Here is a 23648-nt window from a genome sequence, read left to right on the forward strand (position 1 = left end):
GGGCGACTTTAACCTCCCCACGTCTACCTTTGACTCATTCCTCTCTGCCTCCTTCTTTCCACTCCTCTCCTCTTTTGACCTCACCCTCTCACCTTCCCCCTACTCACAAGGCAGGCAATACGCTCGACCTCATCTTTACTAGATGCTGTTCTTCCACTAACCTCATTGCAACTCCCTCCAAGTCTCCGACCACTACCTTGTATCCTTTTCCCTCTCGCTCTCATCCAACACTTCCCACACTGCCCCTACTCGGATGGTATCGCGCCGTCCCAACCTTCGCTCTCTCTCCCCCGCTACTCTCTCCTCTTCCATCCTATCATCTCTTCCCTCTGCTCAAACCTTCTCCAACCTATCTCCTGATCTGCCTCCTCAACCCTCCTCTCCTCCCTTTCTGCATCCTTTGACTCTCTATGTCCCCTATCCTCCAGGCCGGCTCGGTCCTCCCTCCCGCTCCGTGGCTCGACGACTCATTGCGAGCTCACAGAACAGGGCTCCGGGCAGCCGAGCGGAAATGGAGGAAAACTCGCCTCCCTGCGGACCTGGCATCCTTTCACTCCCTCCTCTCTACATTCTCCTCTTCTGTCTCTGCTGCTAAAGCCACTTTCTACCACTCTAAATTCCAAGCATCTGCCTCTAACCCTAGGAAGCTCTTTGCCACCTTCTCCTCCCTCCTGAATCCTCCTCCCCCCTCATCCCTCTCTGCAGATGACTTCGTCAACCATTTTGAAAAGAAGGTCGACAACATCCGATCCTCGTTTGCTAAGTCAAACGACACCGCTGGTTCTGCTCACACTGCCCTACCCTGTGCTCTGACCTCTTTCTCCCCTCTCTCTCCAGATGAAATCTCGCGTTTTGTGACGGCCGGCCGCCCAACAACCTGCCCGCTTGACCCTATCCCCTCCTCTCTTCTCCAGACCATTTCCGGAGACCTTCTCCCTTACCTCACCTCGCTCATCAACTCATCCCTGACCGCTGGCTACGTCCCTTCCGTCTTCAAGAGAGCGAGAGTTGCACCCCTTCTGAAAAAACCTACACTCGGTCCGTCCGATGTCAACAACTACATACCAGTATCCCTTCTTTCTTTTCTCTCCAAAACTCTTGAACGTGCCGTCCTTGGCCAGCTCTCCCGCTATCTCTCTCAGAATGACCTTCTTGATCCAAATCAGTTACTGCTCTTCTCTGTATCACGGAGGCGCTCCGCACTGCTAAAGCTAACTCTCTCTCCTCTGCTCTCATCCTTCTAGACCTATCGGCTGCCTTCGATACTGTGAACCATCAGATCCTCCTCTCCACCCTCTCCGAGTTGGGCATCTCCGGCGCGGCCCAGAATTTGTCTCCTCACCACGCGCTCTCACCACTGGCGTCCCCCAGGCCTCTGTTCTAGGCCCTCTCCTATTCTCGCTATACACCAAGTCACTTGGCTCTGTCATAACCTCACATGGTCTCTCCTATCATTGCTATGCAGACGACACACAATTAATCTTCTCCTTTCCCCCTTCTGATGACCAGGTGGCGAATCGCATCTCTGCATGTCTGGCAGACATATCAGTGTGGATGACGGATCACCACCTCAAGCTGAACCTCGGCAAGACGGAGCTGCTCTTCCTCCCGGGGAAGGACTGCCCGTTCCATGATCTCGCCATCACGGTTGACAACTCCATTGTGTCCTCCTCCCAGAGCGCTAAGAACCTTGGCGTGATCCTGGACAACACCCTGTCATTCTCAACTAACATCAAGGCGGTGGCCCGTTCATGTAGGTTCATGCTCTACAACATCCGCAGAGTACGACCCTGCCTCGCACAGGAAGCGGCGCAGGTCCTAATCCAGGCACTTGTCATCTCCCGTCTGGATTACTGCAACTCGCTGTTGGCTGGGCTCCCTGCCTGTGCCATTAAACCCCTACAACTCATCCAGAAGACCGCAGCCCGTCTGGTGTTCAACCTTCCCAAGTTCTCTCACGTCACCCCGCTCCTCCGCTCTCTCCACTGGCTTCCAGTTGAAGCTCGCATCCGCTACAAGACCATGGTGCTTGCCTACGGAGCTGTGAGGGGAACGGCACCTCAGTACCTCCAGGCTCTGATCAGGCCCTACACCCAAACAAGGGCACTGCGTTCATCCACGTCTGGCCTGCTCGCCTCCCTACCACTGAGGAAGTACAGTTCCCGCTCAGCCCAGTCAAAACTGTTCGCTGCTCTGGCCCCCCAATGGTGGAACAAACTCCCTCACGACGCCAGGACAGCGGAGTCAATCACCACCTTCCGGAGACACCTGAAACCCCACCTCTTTAAGGAATACCTAGGATAGGATAAAGTAATCCTTCTCACCCCCCTTAAAAGATTTAGATGCACTATTGTAAAGTGGCTGTTCCACTGGATGTCATAAGGTGAACGCACCAATTTGTAAGTCGCTCTGGATAAGAGCGTCTGCTAAATGACTTAAATGTAAATGTAATGTAAATGACACAGTCTGCATCTGGGTCTTACCTTGAAACACGATACTATGGGCTAATAGCAGTAAGGCCAAATTCAATGTTTCATCAAATATGATTATATATATATTTTGTTGTATACGTAAAGGGGTCCTAAAATTCAAATTCAAATAACTAAATGGTCATTGGTGTGACCATCTTAAAACAATTCAATATGTTCGCTTAGTAACCACCCCCCGCTTAGATTTTTTACATAATTGACACAATTTTCATCATCTATTGTCTGAATATGTACAACATTGATCATGCAGAATCCTAAAATAGTGAGGCCTACCTTTCCATTTGAACCAGCAACCGACTGGAGCATCAATCTTCTTAAACCAACCCAAAACAACAAGCATCCAAACATGATATCAACTATAGCATCAAACCAATGAATACATATAGTTTGTTAGAGGCAACGTGGTAGCAATTTCCACTGTGGTAGAGGACACTGCTTCTCCCCCTTGAAGGACACCTTGGCTGATGACTGAGTTCTCTACCACCCATCAATATGGGGCTAACTGAGATGAGAGCATTTGAAAAAGAAGGCTGAGACCTCCAACATACCTTAACCTGGTTCATTAACCATGCAGACCTACATTAAAGGCTACCAGGGGCTATAGAGCAGGTAAGATGTGAGCTGTAAAGAGGAGGCTACTCCACTGTGTGTTCTCCACTCAGCCCCTCTCTGACCCAGACATTTTGGCACAAGATGTAAAACACCATTCAATTGAATTAAGTCTATTCCCACCTCCAATCAATTGGTTCCCATTGAAACACACACATCTTAGCAAAACAAACCCAAAACAAAACAAAATCAACACCTCTGTCATTACATAATGATATAGAAGACAGAACATCTAAATCATCATCAATGAAAGCCCTCTCCCAAGACACATCATCTCACAAAGGGCAGGGCATTCATTTAATAACATAATCAGGTCAGACAGCTATTGTGAACAAGGGAGAAGATACAAATCTAACATTCATTGTAGTCCACAAAGAATCACGAGCATAAACCTCCCCTGGGATATTTTATATTCATCACACACAGTCTCACACACATACAAAAACAGAAAGGTCAAATGTCAATGCTGAGAAGGGCTAGGACACAACATATTACCGGCTGGAAACAACAAAGCCGTCAGTGTAGTTGCTAATTAAACTGATTCCACTCATAAACACACTCTTACTGGGGTATTTGTAGATAATGATATAGCAAGCATACAAACAACCACACACAAGGACACACACACACACACACACACACACTGACCGTTAGAGTATGGCGTCTCACAGAGCGTGAGGAAGTCTACGATAGGATAGTCCATCTCCAGCACGGCTGTACTCTTCCCATGCATCACCGTCAGACATGGCCGCCGACCCACCGTGTCATACGACAGACCTCCAGACAGGATCATGAAGGGGTCTCTGTATAGCACACATATACCACACACAGACAGACGCAGACATACACACACATATACCACACACAGACAGACGCAGACATACACACACATATACCACACACAGACAGACGCAGACATACACACACATATACCACACACAAACAGACGCAGACATACACACACATATACCACACACAAACAGACGCAGACATACACACACATATATCACACACACACGAACAGACACATGAGACACAAGTCCATATGGAAAGCTATAGAGATGCCATATTCATTATCTCTCCAAGCATCGTAGGGTGTGTGTGTGTGTGTGTGTGTGTGTGTGTGTGTGTGTGTGTGTGTGTGTGTGTGTGTGTGTTTGTGCGTATCCTTACCCCAGTCTAGTGGTCTTGTACTCCACTTTGAGGATGGGTTTGCAGGGCTCTGGCTTCTTTCCATCCTTGGGCTGCTTTCCTGAAATAGAACAGATCACTTTAGCTTGTTAGTTCCCTTCTTCATTCCCCTCTTACTTTCTGCTTTGTTCCCTTTCTCCTCTTTTCCCTTGCCCTCTCTCCTCTCCACTCTCTCCTCCTCCCTTTTCTTCCACCATTTCCCTGATGGAGCAGTAGTAGCCACTGTGTGTGTCAGACAGTGATTCAGGCCTGTCCATCAGAGAGAGGGAGCGAGATAGCTAGCATTTATTAAAAAATATATGTGCACAAAGGGTCAACTTAAGGGTTGGTCAAATAAGTATACACTAAAAAGGAAGAATGTAATCCCAATTTATTGTAATAATTGACAATTACCTAGCCTTAATTAAATTTCTTAAAAGAAAGCCTTTTTTAATTTCACATAAACCTGTCACACACAGTTTCATAATTGTTCATTAAATACTAAACTGATTACGCATGCAGCAGTGGGGAAAACAACTCATTCAAAACCGTTTCAATGGAATCCTTTCCCCATTACACTGTACACAAGAACAATAACATGGCAATTTAACAATGGGGTTCAAAGTTCTCTTGCTTTCTTTCAACTCCCTTTCTCTTAGTTTTCTCTCTTCTATTCCTCTCTCTGCTTTCTCTTAGTTTTCTCTCTTCTATTCCTCTCTCTGCTTTCTCTTGCTTTGTGTGTGTGTGTGTGTGGGGTGGGGGTGGGGGGACAAAGTCACATCAGGGAAGGCAACGTTTAACACAGAGTAAATTAAACCCGTGTTCACTTTATTTGATCTATTTTGTAAATAATGTATGTTTACTTTGTGTAAATTCCTCTGTCTGTATTCTGTCTCTAAATGTTGTCTATCACTTGCAGCCCCATATCACCAAGTCAAATTCGTAGTATGTGCAAATGTACAGTGAATAAAGGTCATTCTGATGTGAAAGGAGAAATGTTGGAAACCAGAGAAAAGTTATAAAGACAGGTTGCATATTAAAAGAAATTGGGGTGAAAAGTGAAAAGTGTGTGTGTGTGTGTGTGTGTTCAAGCTTACCATGTGGGGTGATTGTCTGAAATGGCTTGCCCTGGCCCTTGATGTTCCATATGGTGAGCGTTCCGTCTGAGTGACTACAGATGAACTGCTTGCCCTCATGGTGCCAGGCAACCGAGTGGATCGCCTAGGAAACCACAGGAAGCAGGAAGTGGGGGACAGGAAGAAGAGGGCCACTTAATCACAGTGGGAAACCATTTGTAGCAGTACCAGGTACCAGGTACAGTTGTACCTCTCACACACATACTGTTCATGTATAAGGTTTCTCCTATGGACATACGGTGTGTTCACATGTGACTATTACGCCCACGCCTTAGTGTGGATTATGCTGTGTTCAGCAGATGGCTGTTGTGATGGTAGAGTAGAGGAGGGTTGCAAGGCAGAGTTTACATTTGGTTACGTCATGTACATCCCTAAAACATGGTACAACCTTCTATCAACCACCCATGTAGCATGCATTATAAATGAATGATCATTTATGATGCATTATATAGCTACAGTACAGTATAATCATTCATTAAAGATCATGGCTAAATGCCGATATATCTGTACAATCATAATGCACAAAGGTGGTTCAAAGGTGGTTTAAATGTGACAGTGCTAACAAGTGTTAACCCCATTGAAGAGACAAGTTTTATCCCCATTGAAGAGACAAGTTTTATCCCCATTGAAGAGACAAGTGTTATCCCCATTGACAGAGACAAGTGTTATCCCCATTGAAGAGACAAGTGTTATCCCCATTGACAGAGACAAGTGTTATCCCCATTGAAGAGACAAGTGTTATCCCCATTGACAGAGACAAGTGTTAACCCCATTGACAAAGTCAAGTGTTATCCCCATTGAAGAGACAAGTGTTATCCCCATTGAAGAGACAAGTGTTATCCCCATTGAAGAGACAAGTGTTATCCCATTGAAGAGACAAGTGTTATCCCCATTGAAGAGACAAGTGTTATCCCCATTGAAGAGACAAGTGTTATCCCCATTGAAGAGACAAGTGTTATCCCCATTGAAGAGACAAGTGTTATCCCCATTGAAGAGACAAGTGTTATCCCCATTGAAGAGACAAGTGTTATCCCCATTGAAGAGACAAGTGTTATCCCCATTGAAGAGACAAGTGTTATCCCCATTGAAGAGACAAGTGTTATCCCCATTGAAGAGACAAGTGTTATCCCCATTGACAGAGACAAGTGTTATCCCCATTGACAGAGACAAGTGTTATCCCCATTGACAGAGACAAGTGTTATCCCCATTGAAGAGACAAGTGTTATCGCCATTGACAAGTGTTGTCGCCATTGACAGAGACAAGTGTTATCCCCATTGAAGAGACAAGTGTTATCCCCATTGAAGAGACAAGTGTTATCGCCATTGACAGAGACAAGTGTTAACCCCATTGAAGAGACAAGTGTTATCGCCATTGACAGAGACAAGTGTTATCCCCATTGACAGAGACAAGTGTTATCCCCATTGACAGAGACAAGTGTTATCCCCATTGACAGAGACAAGTGTTATCCCCATTGACAGAGACAAGTGTTATCCCCATTGACAGAGACAAGTGTTATCCCCATTGACAGAGACAAGTGTTATCCCCATATCCCCATTGACAGAGACAAGTGTTATCGCCATTGACAGAGACAAGTGTTGTCGCTATTGACAGAGACAAGTGTTAACCCCATTGAAGAGACAAGTGTTATCGCCATTGACAGAGACAAGTGTTATCCCCATTGACAGAGACAAGTGTTATCCCCATTGACAGAGACAAGTGTTATCCCCATATCCCCATTGACAGAGACAAGTGTTATCCCCATTGAAGAGACAAGTGTTAACCCCATTGACAGAGACAAGTGTTATCCCCATTGACAGAGACAAGTGTTATCCCCATATCCCCATTGACAGAGACAAGTGTTATCCCCATTGACAGAGACAAGTGTTATCCCCATTGACAGAGACAAGTGTTATCCCCATTGACAGAGACAAGTGTTATCCCCATTGAAGAGACAAGTGTTATCGCCATTGACAAGTGTTGTCGCCATTGACAGAGACAAGTGTTATCCCCATTGAAGAGACAAGTGTTATCCCCATTGAAGAGACAAGTGTTATCGCCATTGACAGAGACAAGTGTTAACCCCATTGAAGAGACAAGTGTTATCGCCATTGACAGAGACAAGTGTTATCCCCATTGACAGAGACAAGTGTTATCCCCATTGACAGAGACAAGTGTTATCCCCATTGACAGAGACAAGTGTTATCCCCATTGACAGAGACAAGTGTTATCCCCATTGACAGAGACAAGTGTTATCCCCATATCCCCATTGACAGAGACAAGTGTTATCCCCATTGACAGAGACAAGTGTTATCCCCATTGACAGAGACAAGTGTTAACCCCATTGACAGAGACAAGTGTTAACCCCATTGACAGAGACAAGTGTTATCCCCATTGACAGAGACAAGTGTTATCCCCATTGAAGAGACAAGTGTTATCCCCATATCCCCATTGACAGAGACAAGTGTTATCCCCATTGACAGAGACAAGTGTTATCGCCATTGACAGAGACAAGTGTTAACCCCATTGACAGAGACAAGTGTTAACCCCATTGACAGAGACAAGTGTTATCGCCATTGAAGAGAGAGAGGGAGAAAAAGCTAAAGAGCAAAGGTCAAGAGAGAGGAGAGAAAAATACATACATTGACTGACATATTATAAAGAAGAGAGGAGGAAGAGAGAGAGAGAGAGAGAGAGAGAGACAGAGACAGAGAGAGAGAGAGAGAGAGAGAGAGAGAGAGAGAGAGAGAGAGAGAGAGAGAGAGAGAGAGAGAGAGAGAGAGAGAGAGAGAGAGAGAGACACATAGAAAGAGCACCTGGCTATGAGGAGGCAGGCAGCATAAGCTAACGACTAGCGCCTGACCTGCTACAGCAACACTTCAAAAAATGCTATACATTTTTTACATAAAAACTCTCCCTACATTATAAACGTTCAGCAAAAGCTCAAGGATGGGAGATACAAAGATAAGCTAAGAGCAGAAATCAAACAGATAGGAGTGGAGATGGGGTGGAGTGGAATTATGATGCGGTGGGTTGAAATTGAAGACTCATTATTTTGTCATTAAGAATGCCCTCCCTCTGCTTTGCATAAACCCAACAACTTTATTTCTATTTTGGCAAGGCAGAAAGTGATTTAGCGACCGACAACAAATGAATAAAATGGCTGCTTCATCATTATTAAAGCACTCCGGAAAAAACAGACCGGCTTACTGCTGTCTTACAGCTCATTATTAAAACACACCCACTAGCACAGACGCACACACAAACACTCGCGCCAATATTGAAATACTTAGACAACATTTCTCAGCTCAAGCATTTTAAGGTGAATGTAACCACACACAGTGCGTCACTTCAACAGGATATAGAAATATAACAGTGCATTCTTCAGGTTGACAGTCCCATGGAGCAGAGACAATACATTGTGGTTAGTTGGACAATTAGCAGGTAATTGAAACACATGGTTTTCTTCATATCAAATAATACCCATTAAGAATACTAATTTAATGACTTACATTATGCTCCTTTCAGAGAATGGTCTTTTGGGATGAGACTGTGAGACACACACACACTCAAACCCACAACCTCACACACTCTTGCACGCACACCGACAAAAATAAATGCAAAAATAGTAAGACAGGTAGACTGAGAGAGAGAGAGATAGATATATACTAAGTGTACAAAACATTAGGAACAACTGATCTTTCCATGACAGATTAACCAGGTGAATCCAGGTGAAGGATATGATTCCTTATGGATGTAACTTGTTAAAACCATTTCAATCAGTGTAGATGAAGGAGAGGAGACAGGTTAAAGAAGGATTTTTAAGCCTTGAGACAATTCAGACATGGATTGTGTATGTGTGCCATTCAGAGGCTGAATGGGCAAGACAGAAGACTTAGGTGCCAGGCACACTGATTTAAGTGTGTTAAGAACTGCAACGCTGCTGGATTTTTCATGCTCAACAGTTTCCCGGGTGTATCAAGAATGGACCATCACTCAAAGGATATCCAGCCAACTTAACACAACTGTGGGAAGCATTGGAGTCAACATGGGCCAGCATCCCTGTGGAACGCTTTCGACATCTTGTAGAGTCCATGCTTCGACGAATTGAGGGGAAAATATATTAGGAAGGTGTATTTGGAAGGTGTACCTAATGTTTTGTACACTCAATGTACTTATATACTGTATAGAGAGAGGGGGAGAAAGAGACAAACACACACACAGAAACACACACACAGAAACACACACACACAGAAACACACACACAAAGAAACACACACAAACATACACACACACACACACACACACACACACACAGAAACACGCACACACACAGAAACACACACACACACCCAGAAACACACACAGACAAAGACACAGATATAGACACACACAGAGAGACAGTTGGGCCTAATTAGAGTGCATTCCTCCTATTACAGTGTGAGACAGACTGGGCATCTATGTAACGACAGCAGTGTGTCGTCCTCCCAGACATCCTTAGTCACACTCCCTTACCCTCACTAAAGTTCAGCCACAGTACATAAACACAAACAAACAAACAAACAAACAAATGTACTAACAGAAGAGAAACTGTCGACAAATCAATGCTACTCCACAGGACAGGACAGGACATGTACATACTGTAAATGTCAACAGATTAAGACCCCTTCAGTAAGACAGATATTGACAGGTAGAGGTCTGTTAAAAGCCTATAACAGTGTGTGTCAGTGTGTATTAGAGATCTTGCCATTTGTCCTATAATAGTGTGTGTTAGATGCTCTGTGATGGGGGTTGTTCTATCACATCAAATCAAATTTTATTAGTCACATGCACCGAATACAACAGGTCTGTAGACCTTACAGTGAAATGCTTACTTACGAGCCCCAAACCAACAACGCAGTAAAAAATATATGGATAAGAATAAGAAATAAAAGTAACAAGTAATTAAACAGCAGTAGTAAAATAACAATAGCGAGACTATATACAGGGGGTACCGATACAGAGTCAATGTGTGGGGTACTGGTTAGTTGAGTAGAGTTATTAAAGTGACTACGCATAGATGATAACAACAGAGTAGCAGAGGTGTAAAAGAGGGGGGGGGCAACGAAAATAGTATGGGTAGCCATTTGATTAGGTGATCAGGAGTCTTAAGATTTAGAGGTAGAAGCTGTTTAGAAGCCTCTTGGAACCGCTTGCCGTGTGGTAGCAGAGAGAACAGCCTATGACTAAGGTGGCTTTGACAATTTTTAGGGCCTTGACACCGCCTGGTATAGAGGTCCTGGATGACAGGGAGCTTGGCCACAGTGATGTACTGGGCCATTCCTGCCACATCCGACGAGCATCATAGCTGGTGTAGTACGATTCGATCTTGGTCCTGTTGACGCTTTGCCTGTTTGATGGTTCGTCGGAGGGCATAGTGAAATTTCTTATTCGCTTCCGGGTTAGAGTCCCACTCCCTGAAATCAGCAGCTCTAGCCTTTAGTTCAGTGAGAATGTTGCCTGTAATCCGTGGCTTCTGGTTGGGGAAGGTACGTACGGTCAATGTGGGGACGACGTCATCGATTCACTTATTGAAGCCAATGATTGATGTGGTGTACTTCTCAACGTCATCGGAGGAATCCTGGAACATATTACAGTTTGTGTTAGGAAAACAGTCCACTTTTTTATTGGTCTAGTCACTGGTGCTTCCTCCTTTAATTTTTGCTTGTAAGCAGGAATCAGGAGGATAGAATTGGGGTCAGATTTGCCAAATGGAGAGCTTTGTGTGTAGAGTAAAGGTGGTCCAGAGTTTTTTTCCTCCAGTTGCACATTTAAGAAGCTGATAGAAATTTGGTCAAACGGATTGAAGTTTCCCTGTATTAAAGTCCCCGGCCACTAGAAGCGTCGCCTCTGGATGAGTATTTTCTTGTTTTCTTGTGGCGGAATACAGCTCATTCAATGCTGTTTTGGTGCCAGCCTCTGACTGTGGTGGTACAGTGCTTTGCAAAAGTATTCACCCCCCTTGGCATTTTTCCTATTTTATTGCATTACAACCTGAAATTTAAACATCTTTTTATTTGGATTTCATGTAATGGACATACACAAAATAGTCCAAATTGGTGAAGTGAAATGAAAAAAAAAAAAAAAATACAAAATGTTCATGGACAAGTGGTGTGTTCATATGTATTCACCCTCTTTGCAATGACACCCCTAAATAAGATCTGGTGCAACCAATTATCTTCAGAAGTCACATAATTAGTTAAATACAGTACACCTACAGTATGTGCAATCTAAGTGTCAGATGATCTGTCACATGATCTCAGTATATAAACACCTGTTCTGAAAGGCCCCAGAGTCTGCAACACCACTAAGCAAGAGGCACCACCAAGCAAGCGGCACTATGAAGACCAAGGAGCTCTCTAAACAGGTCAGGGACAACGTTGTGGAGAAGTACAGATCAGGGTTGGGTTATAAAAAAATATCAGAAACTTTGAACATCCCATGGAGCTTCATTATATCCATTATTAAAAAATTGAAAGAATATGGCACCACAACAAACCTGCCAAGAGAGGGCCGCCCCCCAAAACTCACAGACCAGGCAAAGAGGACATTCATCAGAGAGGCAACAAAGAGACCAAAGACAACCCTGAAGGAGCTGCAAAGCTCCACAGTGGATATTGGAGTATCTGTGCATAGGACCATTTTAAGCCATACACTTCACAGAGCTGGGCTTTACGGAAGAGTGGCCAGAAAAAAAAGCAAACATGTTTGGTGTTTTCCAAAAGGCATGTGGGAGACTCCCCCAAACATAAGGAAGAAGGTACTCTGGTCAGATGAGACTAAAATTGTGCTTTTTGTCCATCAAGGAAAACACTATGTCTGGCACAAACCCAACACTTCTCATCACCCCGAGAACATCATCCCCACAGTGAAGCGTGGTGGTGGCAGCATCATGCAGTGGGGATGTTTTTCATCAGCAGGGACTGGGAAACTGGTCAGAATTGAAGGAATAATGGATGGCGCTAAATACAGGGAAATTCTTGAGGGAAACCTGTTTCAGTCTTCCAGAGATTTGAGACTGGGAAGGAGGCACACCTTCCAGCACGACAATGACCCAAAGCATACTTCTAAAGCAACACTTGAGTGGTTTAACCTCTTGAACCTCGAGGGGCAGTATTTCATTTTTGGATGAAAAAAGTTCCCGTTTTAAACAAGATATTTTTTCACGAAAAGATGCTTGACTATGCATATAATTGACAGCTTTGGAAAGAAAACACTCTGACGTTTCCAAAACTGCAAAGATATTGTCTGTGAGTGCCACAGAACTAATGCTACAGGCGAAACCAAGATGAAATTTCATACAGGAAATGAGCCAGAATTTGAATGCGCTGTGTTCCAATGTCTCCTTATATGGCTGTGAATGCGCAAGGAATGAGCCTGCACTTTCTGTCGTTTCCCCAAGGTGTTTGCAGCATTGTGACGTATTTGTAGGCATATCATTGGAAAATTGACCATAAGAGACTACATTTACCAGGTGTCCGCTCGGTGTCCTCCGTCGAAACTATTGCGTAATCTCCAGGTGCGTGCATTTTTCCATTTTGAACAGAGGAGAAACCAAACTCCCACGAGTGATTTATCATCGAATAGATATGTGAAAAACACCTTGAGGATTGATTCTAAACAACGTTTGCCATGTTTCTGTCGATATTATGGAGTTAATTTGGAAAAAAGTTTGCGTTGTAATGACTGAATTATCGTTTTTCTTTCTTAGCCAAACGTGATGAACAAAACGGAGCGATTTCTCCTACACAAATCATATTTTTGGAAAAACTGAACATTTGCTATCTAACTGAGAGTCTCCTCATTGAAAACATCCGAAGTTCTTCAAAGGTAAATTATTTTATTTGAATGCTTTTCTTGTTTTTGTGAAAATGTTGCCTGCTGAATGCTAGGCTTAATGCTATGCTAGCTATCAATACACAAATGCTTGTGTAGCTATGGTTGAAAAGCATTTTTTGAAAAGCTGAGATGACAGTGTTGTTAACAAAAGGCTAAGCTTGTGAGCCAATATATTTATTTCATTTCATTTGCGATTTTCATGAATAGTTAACGTTGCGTTATGGTAATGAGCTTGAGGCTATAATTACGCTCCCGGATACGGGATTCCTCGTCGCAGCAGGTTAAGGGGAAACATTTAATTGTCTTGGAATGGCCTAGTCAAAGCCCAGACTTCAATCCAATTGAGAATCTGTGGTATGACTTAAAGATAGCTGTACACCAGCAGAACCCATCCAACTTGAAGGAGCTGGAGCAGTTTCGCCTCGAAGAATGGGCAACAATCCTCGAGGCTAGATGTGCCAAGCTTATAGAGACATACCCCAAGAGACTTGCAGCTGTAATTGCTGCAAAATGTGGCTCTACAAAGTATTGACTTTGGAGGGGTGAATAGTTATGCACGCTCAAGTTTTCTGTTTTTTGTCTTATTTCTTGTTTGTTTCACAATAAAAAATATTTTGCATTTTCAAAGTGGTAGGCATGTTGTCTAAATCAAATGATACAAACTCCCCATAAATCCATTTGAATTCCAGGTTGTAAGGCAACAAAATAGGAAAATTGCAGAGGGGGGTAAATACTTTCGCAAGCCACTGTATGTAAACAGCTACGAAAAATACAGATGAAAACTCTCTAGGTAGGTAGTGTGGTCTATAGTTTATCATGAGATACTCTACCTCAGGAGTGCAATAGCTCGAAGACTTCCTTAGATATCGTGCACCAGCTGTTATTTACAAAAATACATAGTGCACCGCCCCTTTGTCTCACCAGACGCCTCTGTTCTATGCTGCCGGTGCAGCGTAAACTAGCCAGCTGTATGTTGATAGTGTCGTCGTTCAGCCATGTCTCCGTGAAGAACAAGATATTACAGTTTTGAATGTCCCGTTGGTAGTTTCATCTATTTTATCTATTTTCTTGTCCAAAGATTGCACGTTTGCTAGCAGAATGGAAGGAAGTGAGGGTTTATTAGATCGCCTACGAATTCTCAGAAGGCAGTCTGCCCTCCGGACCTTTTTCTCCGCCTCTTCTTCATGCAAATCATGGGGATCTGGGCCTGTTCCCGAGAAAGCAGCATATTGTTCGCGTCGGCCTCGTCAGACTCGTTAAAGGAAAAAAAGGATTCTGCCAGTCAGTGGTGAGTAATCGCAGTCCTGATGTCCAGAAGTTATTTTTGGTCATTATGTACCAAATAAGTTAAAAAATAAGTTAAAATCAACGCAAATAAACAAACAAAAAAACACAATCGGTTGAGGGCAAGTAAAACGTCTGCCTTTTTCTCCAGCGCCATCGATGCCATCTAACACACACTATGCTAGTGTGTGTTAGATGATCTGTGATGGGGGTTGTCCTATGATAGTGTGTGTTAGATGATCTGTGATGCGGTTGTCCTATGATAGTGTGTGTTAGATGATCTGTGATGGGGGTTGTCCTATAATAGTATGTGTTAGATGATCTGTGATGGGGGTTGTCCTATAATAGTATGTGTTAGATGATCTGTGATGCGGTTGTCCTATAATAGTATGTGTTAGATGATCTGTGATGCGGTTGTCCTATAATAGTATGTGTTAGATGATCTGTGATGCGGTTGTCCTATAATAGTATGTGTTAGAGGATCTGTGATGGGGGTTGTCCTATAATAGTATGTGTTAGAGGATCTGTGATGGTGGTTGTCCTATAATAGTATGTGTTAGAGGATCTGTGATGGGGGTTGTCCTATAATAGTATGTGTTAGAGGATCTGTGATGGGGGTTGTCCTATAATAGTGTGTGTTAGATGATCTGTAGTGGAGGTTGTAGTGTGTTAGTGTACATTGGTTTTGAGTACCTGTCTCTGTGAGACTCCAGCTCTAGAGTACTGAGAGGAAGACCTGGGCATTGTATCCCTAACATCATCCTTCGTCCATTTAGATTCAGTGAAATGAAGATGATCTTAGTGCTACTTTGCTTTAGGGAGACCCAGCTTTGTCATGTTCCAACAGTGACAGGACCTGTCCAGACCTCAAATGTGTGTCAAACACTCCTCTCACAGTGGCAGGTGAAGGACACTGTCTGCTTTGCCATCTCGCTTTTCTGTTAGTAACTCTCACTCAGATAATATATTCAAAACTGAAAACATTTCTCTCTGCCCTCTGGCAAATTGAGTAGAGTTGCAGAAAATGTGCTTTGAAACTTAAAATGTTTCTCTCCGCTGTCAATAATGTTTTACACGCACAGTGGGGGGGTCCCCCAACAACATTTCACTTAGGGCCCCCAAAAGGCTGGGGCCAGCTCTAACTGAATGTGTGGGTATGGATGTGGGTAAGCAGACCCGCAAGCAACTGCGGCCCCTCACAATGATTTCAGATTTTTTGTGGCCCCCATCCCCATCAATGTTGCCCATCCCCGGGATAGAGCTAGAACTAATATACATGGTCATTCCTGTTGCTAATGGAGATAATACCACATCTGCCAATTGTCCCATTAGCACAACGAATTGCTGAATGAATGAATGGTATCTGGCTACTAGAAATAGTTCACGCTTTTTATGTCTCAGTGTATTCTATTCAATAGGTGCAATGTGAATTGCATATATACTGAACAAAAATATAAATCAACTTGTAAAGTGTCGGTCCCATGTTTCATGAGCTGAAATAAAATAACTATCCCAGAAATGTTCCATACTCACAAAAAGTGAACAAATTTGTTTATATCCCTGTTAGCGAGCATAAGCTGCCTCCAGTTCCCGCCAATATCCAGCGACTTTGCACAGCCATTAAAGAGAATTGTCACAACATTCCACAAGCCACAATCAACAGCCTGATCAACTCTACTGTATGAGAAGGAGGCAAATGGTGGTCACACCAGATACTGACAGGTGTTCTGATCCACGCCCCTACTTTTTTTTAAAGGTATCTGTGACTAACAGATGCATATCTGTATTCCCAGTCATGTGAAATCCATAGATTATGTCGTAATGAATTTATTTCAATCGACTGATTTCCTTTTATGAACTGTAACTCAGTAAAATCGTTGAAATTGTTGCATGTTGCTTTTATAGTTTTGTTCAGCATTGGTTAAGATTTGAGCCAATATAAACACTATCTGGAAAGTCATCACATTGACTATGAGAAAGTGTTTTGGTTTTCTGTTAAGTGCACATACACACATACATAGGGTACTGAGGTGAGAGTTTGCTTATTTACACAACATGGAATGATGATCTCTATCGCTGCCATGATTATTCCAATCCCACTGCTATAACAGAGAGTGAACTGAGAGTGGGGGGGTTAAGAGTGAGGGAATGACAAAATGAAAGAAGGAGCAGGAAAGATGGAGAGTGAGAGAGAAAAGAGAGAGATATAAAAATCTGAAACAGGCTCCAGTGTAGGCAGGCTATTCATCAGTAGGAGAAGGATGAGGCATTTAGTCAGACAACGCAGGGCTGAGGTGACTGATGCTCTCTTCTTCTCCATCTTCTCTCTGATGCTCACAGTGAATGCACCTGCAGAGATAGCACTGAGCCATGAACAGGAACAATTCTGGGAGAGAGACACAATGGAGGAAGGAATGCTGTCAACTGTTTGTGAGGGTTGGAATACATACATACTGTGGTTAGGTGTGACAAAAATACAGTGTTTCCTGTAATTAGTGAGGGTGTCTAAGATGTTCTAACACGACTAGAGAAACTTGAGGACAAGGCTACAGCCAGTGTCCTCCACCTCTATTCCCTATGTCCTATACCCTATTCTCAATGTCCTATACCCTATTCCCCATGTCCTATACTATATTCTCTGTCCTATACCCCATTCTCAATGTCCTATAACCTATTCCCTATGCTCGATGTCCTATACCCTATTCCCTATGTCCTATACCCTATTCTCAATGTCCTATACCCTATTCCCTATGTCCTATACTATATTCTCTGTCCTATACCCCATTCTCAATGTCCTATACCCTATTTCCTATGCTCGATGTCCTACACCCTATCCCCTATGTCCTATACCTTGTTCTCTATGTCCTATACTATATTCCCTATATCATATACCCTATTCCCTATGTCATATACCCTATACTCTATTCTCTCTTCCATAAACCCTATTCCCTGTCCCCTATACCCTTTTCTCTATGTCTTGTACCCTATTCCCTATGTCCTATACCCTATGGTATATACACTATTCTCTATGTCCTATACCCTATCCACTGTGCCTTAAACAATATTCCCTATGTCCTATACCCTATTCCATATGCTGTATACCCTATTCCCTATGTCCTATACCCCATTCCCTATGTCCTATGCCCTATTCCCTATGTCCTATGCTCTATTCCCATTCACTCTATACACTACACTCTAAGCGCCAGGTGACCGCTGGCCATTCCCCTGACAGTTACAGAGATAGTTTCCTGCAATTACAAACATTTTCCCCAAAATACTGTTTCCTCACACAACTTAAAGATTTTGAAGTCCGAGGAACTCCAGACCCTGCCCTTCTGCCAGCCATAACGATGCCAAAACTACCTTTGTCATCACGCCCAGTCTACGCAGCAAAACCACTGATACAGTACCATGATCCTGTATATACATCCAGCCCATCTTTCAGAAACTTGCAGCGCCATCAGGAAAGCCTGCACATCTATCCTGGTATAAGTATATACTTAGCATTTGAATCCATTACTTAATGTGTTGGCCAGAGCCCCATCTAGGAATCCAGAGTTATCATAATTAAATCTCCCCATAGTCTATTCTACAGAATCGAATGCTATTCTACGCCCTTTAAAACTGGTTAGAGGCCAGCTCTTATGTTTAGTTCTTCACCGCTAAAGTTAAGACTGGGACATCTATTGCTGATCCAGAATCAGTGATACAAACCTGAACAAACAGGGCTATATGGGCTATATGCCCTTCAAAACTGGTTCAGCTCTTAATAGCCAGGTTTAGACTGACGATCATAGATCTGACCCTGAATCAGTCATTAGTGACAGGTGATGACAGCAGAACATGAGCTGTAATGCCAGAGCATGGCAGTGATGTGAATACAATGCTGTTTTCCCCAGTGTTCATGAGCTCCAGAGTACTGAAGCAGCAGCGATGTAGAGAAGTAGGTCTCTGGGGAGGTGTTACAGGGTTGAGAGGAGAGAACATAGCTGCCAAGGAGATTCACTACATAAGCCTTTGGACCAGGGAGGAGAGAGAGAGATATCATCTCACCCAGGGGAGAGAGAGAGAATGCACAATAAAGAGGGAGCATCCTATTCATCAGGGAGAGCCACCACAGGGCCATGTCGTCCTTGTGTTGTCACATTGTAAATGAGGTGAACGGTAGCACGGGTGTTAACATAAACTCATTATTCTAAGCCTGACTCGGTGTGTCTTTTTAAAGCTACGACTCTGTGTGTGTCTTTTTAAAGCTACTCGATCTGTTTGGCACCAGGGTTTCTGACTCCTTCTTAACTGGGTAATATGAGGCTCCGGATAACAAGTCATTATGTGATGTTTGTGTTTTTCTATTAGCAAAAATAGAAAAACGGTCTACTATGATAAGGATGGTGGCGTAAGAGGATTCAGGAAGGTCTGTGATGAAGTCGACAGTGATGAAGTCAACAGCTACGTGGGACCAGGGTCTGAGGGATTGGCAAATGTTGAAGCTTACTGGAAGGGAGATGACGAGGGCTTTTGGTTTGGGCACAGACTGGACAGAAGTGCAAGTAATCCCTTACGTCAGATGCCATTGAGGACAGCCAGAACTTACCGGCTAGAAGTTTGGTGGTTCGTGTAATGCCTGGATGTTCTGACCCCAAGGACGTGTGAAACAATTGCATCTAACAATTGGGGTCTAATAGCTGCTGGTACGTAACTCCTCCCAGCTGCTGTCTCAGGAGGAGCCGGGTCAGAGGTTAGGGCTTCTTGTATGGCAGAGGGAACCTCCCACTGTACCAGTCCCTTCCTCTTGCATTATGGAAGAATGGGTGCAGGGTCTGAGTTACTGGTCAGAAGGTCAAACTGGCAGGAGAGAGCATCAGCTTTTACGTTTTGAAAATGGAAGCATGTGAAGAGCCCAGCGGGCTTGTCTGGAGTTTAACCTCTTGGCCCCTCTGATATATTCCAAATTAAATTAATAGATCTGTTAGGATGAGAAAGGGATGTTGTGCGCCCTCCAACCAGTGGCGCCACTCCGAGGGCCAGCTTGATGGTGAGGAGTTCTCTGTTCCACACACCGTACATTCCTCTCAGCGGAGGATCATTTCCTGGAGAAGGCGGCACAGGGATGTGATTTTGGAGGTGTTCCCACCCGCTGAGAGAGTATGGCTCCTACTTAAGGCATCCACCTCCGGGGTGAAAGGAAGGGTCGGATCAGGTTGGTGAAGGACAGGAGCTGAGGTGAAGAGGCGTTTCAAGTTGTTGAAAGCAGTCAGGGCGGTATCAGTCTATTGAAGGGTAGGGTCTTTTGGCTGGTAAGGGCAGTGAGGGGAGCGGCTGTAGAACTGAAGTTCTGAATGAACCGGCGATAGTAATTGGAGAACCCAATGAAACGTTGGAGTTCCTTAACGGGGGTGGGTTTGGGCCATTTACTGACGGTGGTGACTGTTCTCATCCATGCTGACCCCTCCAGATGTCAGTACGAAACTGAGGAAGTTTACATGGAAGGTGCTCTTTTCACATAAAGGTTATGATCAAGGAGCCATTGAAGAACATTTTGTTCCTTAAGGAAGTGAGAGTAAATCAGGATGTCATCAATGTAGACAATGAGAAAGGGGTTGATCATATCCTGGAAAACCTTGTTCACAAAGGATCGGAAGACGACGGGGGTGTTAATAGGGCCATAGGACCTGACCAGGTATTGGTAGTGCTGTTTTGTGGTGATAAAGACCATCTTCCATTCGTCGCCTTCACGTATACGGACAAGGTTATATGTACTTCGCAGGTCAAGTTTTGTATAGATGTTGGCTTGGCCCTCTTGTTCAAGGGTCGCTGGGATCAGAGGAATGGGGAAACGGTTCTTGACCGTGACGTCATTCAGGGAACGGTAATCAACACATGGACGGAGACCACTGTACTTCTTTCCAACAAAGAACCTGGACGCAGCCGGGGAAGAAGGACGAATTAAACCGTTTGAGTATAATCAATGTAGTTCTCCATTGCCTCATTTTCCAGGATAGATAGGGGGAAACACGACCCTTCGGTGGGAACACTCCAGGGAGTAAGTCAATAGCACAGTCTCCTGGGCGATGTTGTGGCAGAGAGGACGCCTTGATTTTGCTGAAGACATTGCTGTACTGGGTGTATTCAGATGGCAGAAGCAGAGTCCAATGGTGGTGGCACTGCAGGGTAGGCTGAGACAACTGGTGAAGCAGGTAGAAGACCAGGACAATAGTTCACCTTGTCGCCACGTGATGGCAGGGTTGTGACGACAAAGCCAGGGATGTCCGAGGATGAGTGGCTGTTTGGGGGATGAGAGTTCCATGAGTTGAATGGTTTCTGTGTGGAAGACTCCAATCTGGAGCGTGACGCTCTGTGTCAGGTGCATAATGAAGCCTGTGCCCAATGGCTGCCCATCCAGGGTGTTAATCCTTAAGGGAGGGTTGACAGGTATTAGATCAATGTCAAGCTCTTGTACTAGCTGGTGATGGATAAAATGACCTGCTGCTCCCGAATCTATCAAGCCTTCTAGAGCCCTTCTTGGATCCGCCTTTGATGTTTGATACACGGGAGAGGAGCATGGCTTTGATGTTTGATACACGGGAGGGGAGCATGGCTTTGATGTTTGATACACGGGAGAGGAGCATGGCTTTGATGTTTGATACACGGGAGAGGAGCATGGCTTTGATGTTTGATACACGGGAGAGGAGCATGGCTTTGATGTTTGATACACGGGAGAGGAGCATGGCTTTGATGTTTGATACACGGGAGAGGAGCATGGCTTTGATGTTTGATACACGGGAGAGGAGCATGGCTTTGATGTTTGATACACGGGAGAGGAGCATGGCTTTGATGTTTGATACACGGGAGAGGAGCATGGCTTTGATGTTTGATACACGGGAGAAGAGCATGGCTTTGATGTTTGATACACGGGAGAGGAGCATGGCTTTGATGTTTGATACACGGGAGAGGAGCATGGCTTTGATGGCTTTGATGTTTGATACACGGGAGAGGAGCATGGCTTTGATGTTTGATACACAGGAGAGGAGCATGGCTTTGATGTTTGATACACGGGAGAGGAGCATGGCTTTGATGTTTGATACACGGGAGAGGAGCATGGCTTTGATGTTTGATACACGGGAGAGGAGCATGGCCCAACTGCATGGGCTCTGGAAGACTCGTACAGGATGACGGAATCATGGAAAGAGAAGGTTTCGTGTTCCTGGGTGGCAGAGTTCTTCGGCGGTCGGCGATGAGGTGGTCGATGGAGATGGACATACGACTGTGTTGATTTAAATCCTGAAGGTCACCTCTACAGGCCAGCTCTGCCTGAAGTTCCCTGTTGAGCCCTCTTCGGTAGATGGTAAGTAAAGCAGCCTCATTCCATCCACTCCCTGCAGCCATGGTGTGGAACTCGAGGGCATAGTCGGCAGCTGAATTGCGTCCTTGTTGAAGTTCTATGAGGAGGTCTCCTATAGGATGACCGGAAGGAGAGTGATCGAATACCTCTTTGAAAAGGGTGTGGAAATGGTTCTCGGATCCGAGTTCTGTGCTGTTGGCAGTCCATATCGCGGTGGCCCAATCCAGGGCTTTGTCTGTGGCAAAGTTTGTGGGGTTGTGCTCAATGTAGTAGCTGCATTGCATCAGAAATCCCTGACATTTCCCAGGTCATATTTTCCAGGCATGGATATGAATGAAGGGCTATGGGTTACGATACCTTGCATCGGAGGAGTAGGGATAGGCTGGCGGAAAAGATGGCAGATTTCCTCCATATGCTCCTCTTGCTGGGTTAGGCGCCACTGTAGTGCCACTGAATCCATTCCGTTATTAAGTGAGGTATTCTGTACTGAATACTCAGGGAGAAAAAGGTGTAGATTCAAGCACAGAGAGGGGCAGGTGTTTATTTTGCCGTCGCAGAAGGCAGGAATTGTGGTGACAGGCAGGCAATGGTCATACAAAGGTAGGCAAACAGGCAGGTGAATCAAAACTAGGACTGAAGGCTATAACTGGTTCTCACAAACGAGCTAGGAAAAGGCTTTGTAAAGTCAAAACGAACAATACTTCACAAAGGCACAAACAGAATGAACTGGACTAAATAAGGAGCTGATGAGACCAGGTGAGTAACTAACACAGGTGAAATCAATGAACAAAAATGAAAGACAGGGCTACGTTCAAGAACACAAAGAAACAGGGCTACGTTCAAGAACACAAAGAAACAGAACAAAAGGTTGACTAAGAAAATAAATACAGAACCTTACAGTAACTCAGTATGGGTACACACAGAACGAACACCAAACAGTCCTGGTCTACATGTCTAGTCCTTCACAGACTCTAAACCCCTTTTAATGTCATCTCTCAAAGGCAAACAATGCATATGGAAAACACAGTGCACACACACACATACACACACACAGTACACACACAGTACACACACAGTATACACACAGTATACACACAGTACACACAAAGTACACACACAGTATACACACAGTACACGCACAGTATACACACACAGTATACACACACAGTATACACACAGTACACACACAGTATACACACAGTATACACACAGTACACACACAGTACACACACACAGTACACACATACAGTACACACACACTATTCCATTTATATCAAGCAGTTCATGAATATTTGATTTCTCTTTTTGTATTTTCATGCATTACCCAGATCACAGGAAGAGACGTACTGAAAGGCATTGTGGGAGATGGTGCCTACCTCGTCGTAAGTGTAGCGGTAGTCTGCTTTCTTAGATTTCAGATCCCACAAGACCACAATTCCAGCCTCATATCCAATGATGAGCTGGAAGGGAAAATTGACATACAGCCAGTGAGATTTGGACCTGTGAGGACAGACATATCAGAGAAGGAATAATACGCTCAACATTCCCACGGCACCCTGCGGTTGGATGGTGGGATGAAATAGAAGACAAACAGGAATCACAGTTTATTTGATCACCTCTTGACCTTGGTTCTAAACTGTTAATAACAACAAGTAAATAAAAGTGCATTTTGTTACATTTTTTCATGGCTATTGTTAACCAAACCATGCCCCCTAAAGTTGATATTTTCAAAATACCCCAAA

The 23648-nt window shown here is 44.3% G+C and overlaps 1 protein-coding gene across 1 annotated transcript in view; it reads right to left on the minus strand.

Annotated features, from left to right (window-relative positions):
* LOC115139277 (syntaxin-binding protein 5-like) overlaps positions 1-23648 on the minus strand; it is a 159194-nt gene that overhangs the window by 31265 nt on the left and 104281 nt on the right. Inside the window, 4 exon segments of the mRNA XM_065026296.1 lie at positions 3747-3901; positions 4272-4350; positions 5366-5489; positions 23283-23366. Coding sequence (XP_064882368.1) covers positions 3747-3901; positions 4272-4350; positions 5366-5489; positions 23283-23366 — 442 coding nt within the window.

The sequence above is a fragment of the Oncorhynchus nerka genome, linkage group LG13 (assembly GCF_034236695.1).
Source record: "Oncorhynchus nerka isolate Pitt River linkage group LG13, Oner_Uvic_2.0, whole genome shotgun sequence".
Lineage (NCBI taxonomy): Eukaryota > Metazoa > Chordata > Actinopteri > Salmoniformes > Salmonidae > Oncorhynchus > Oncorhynchus nerka.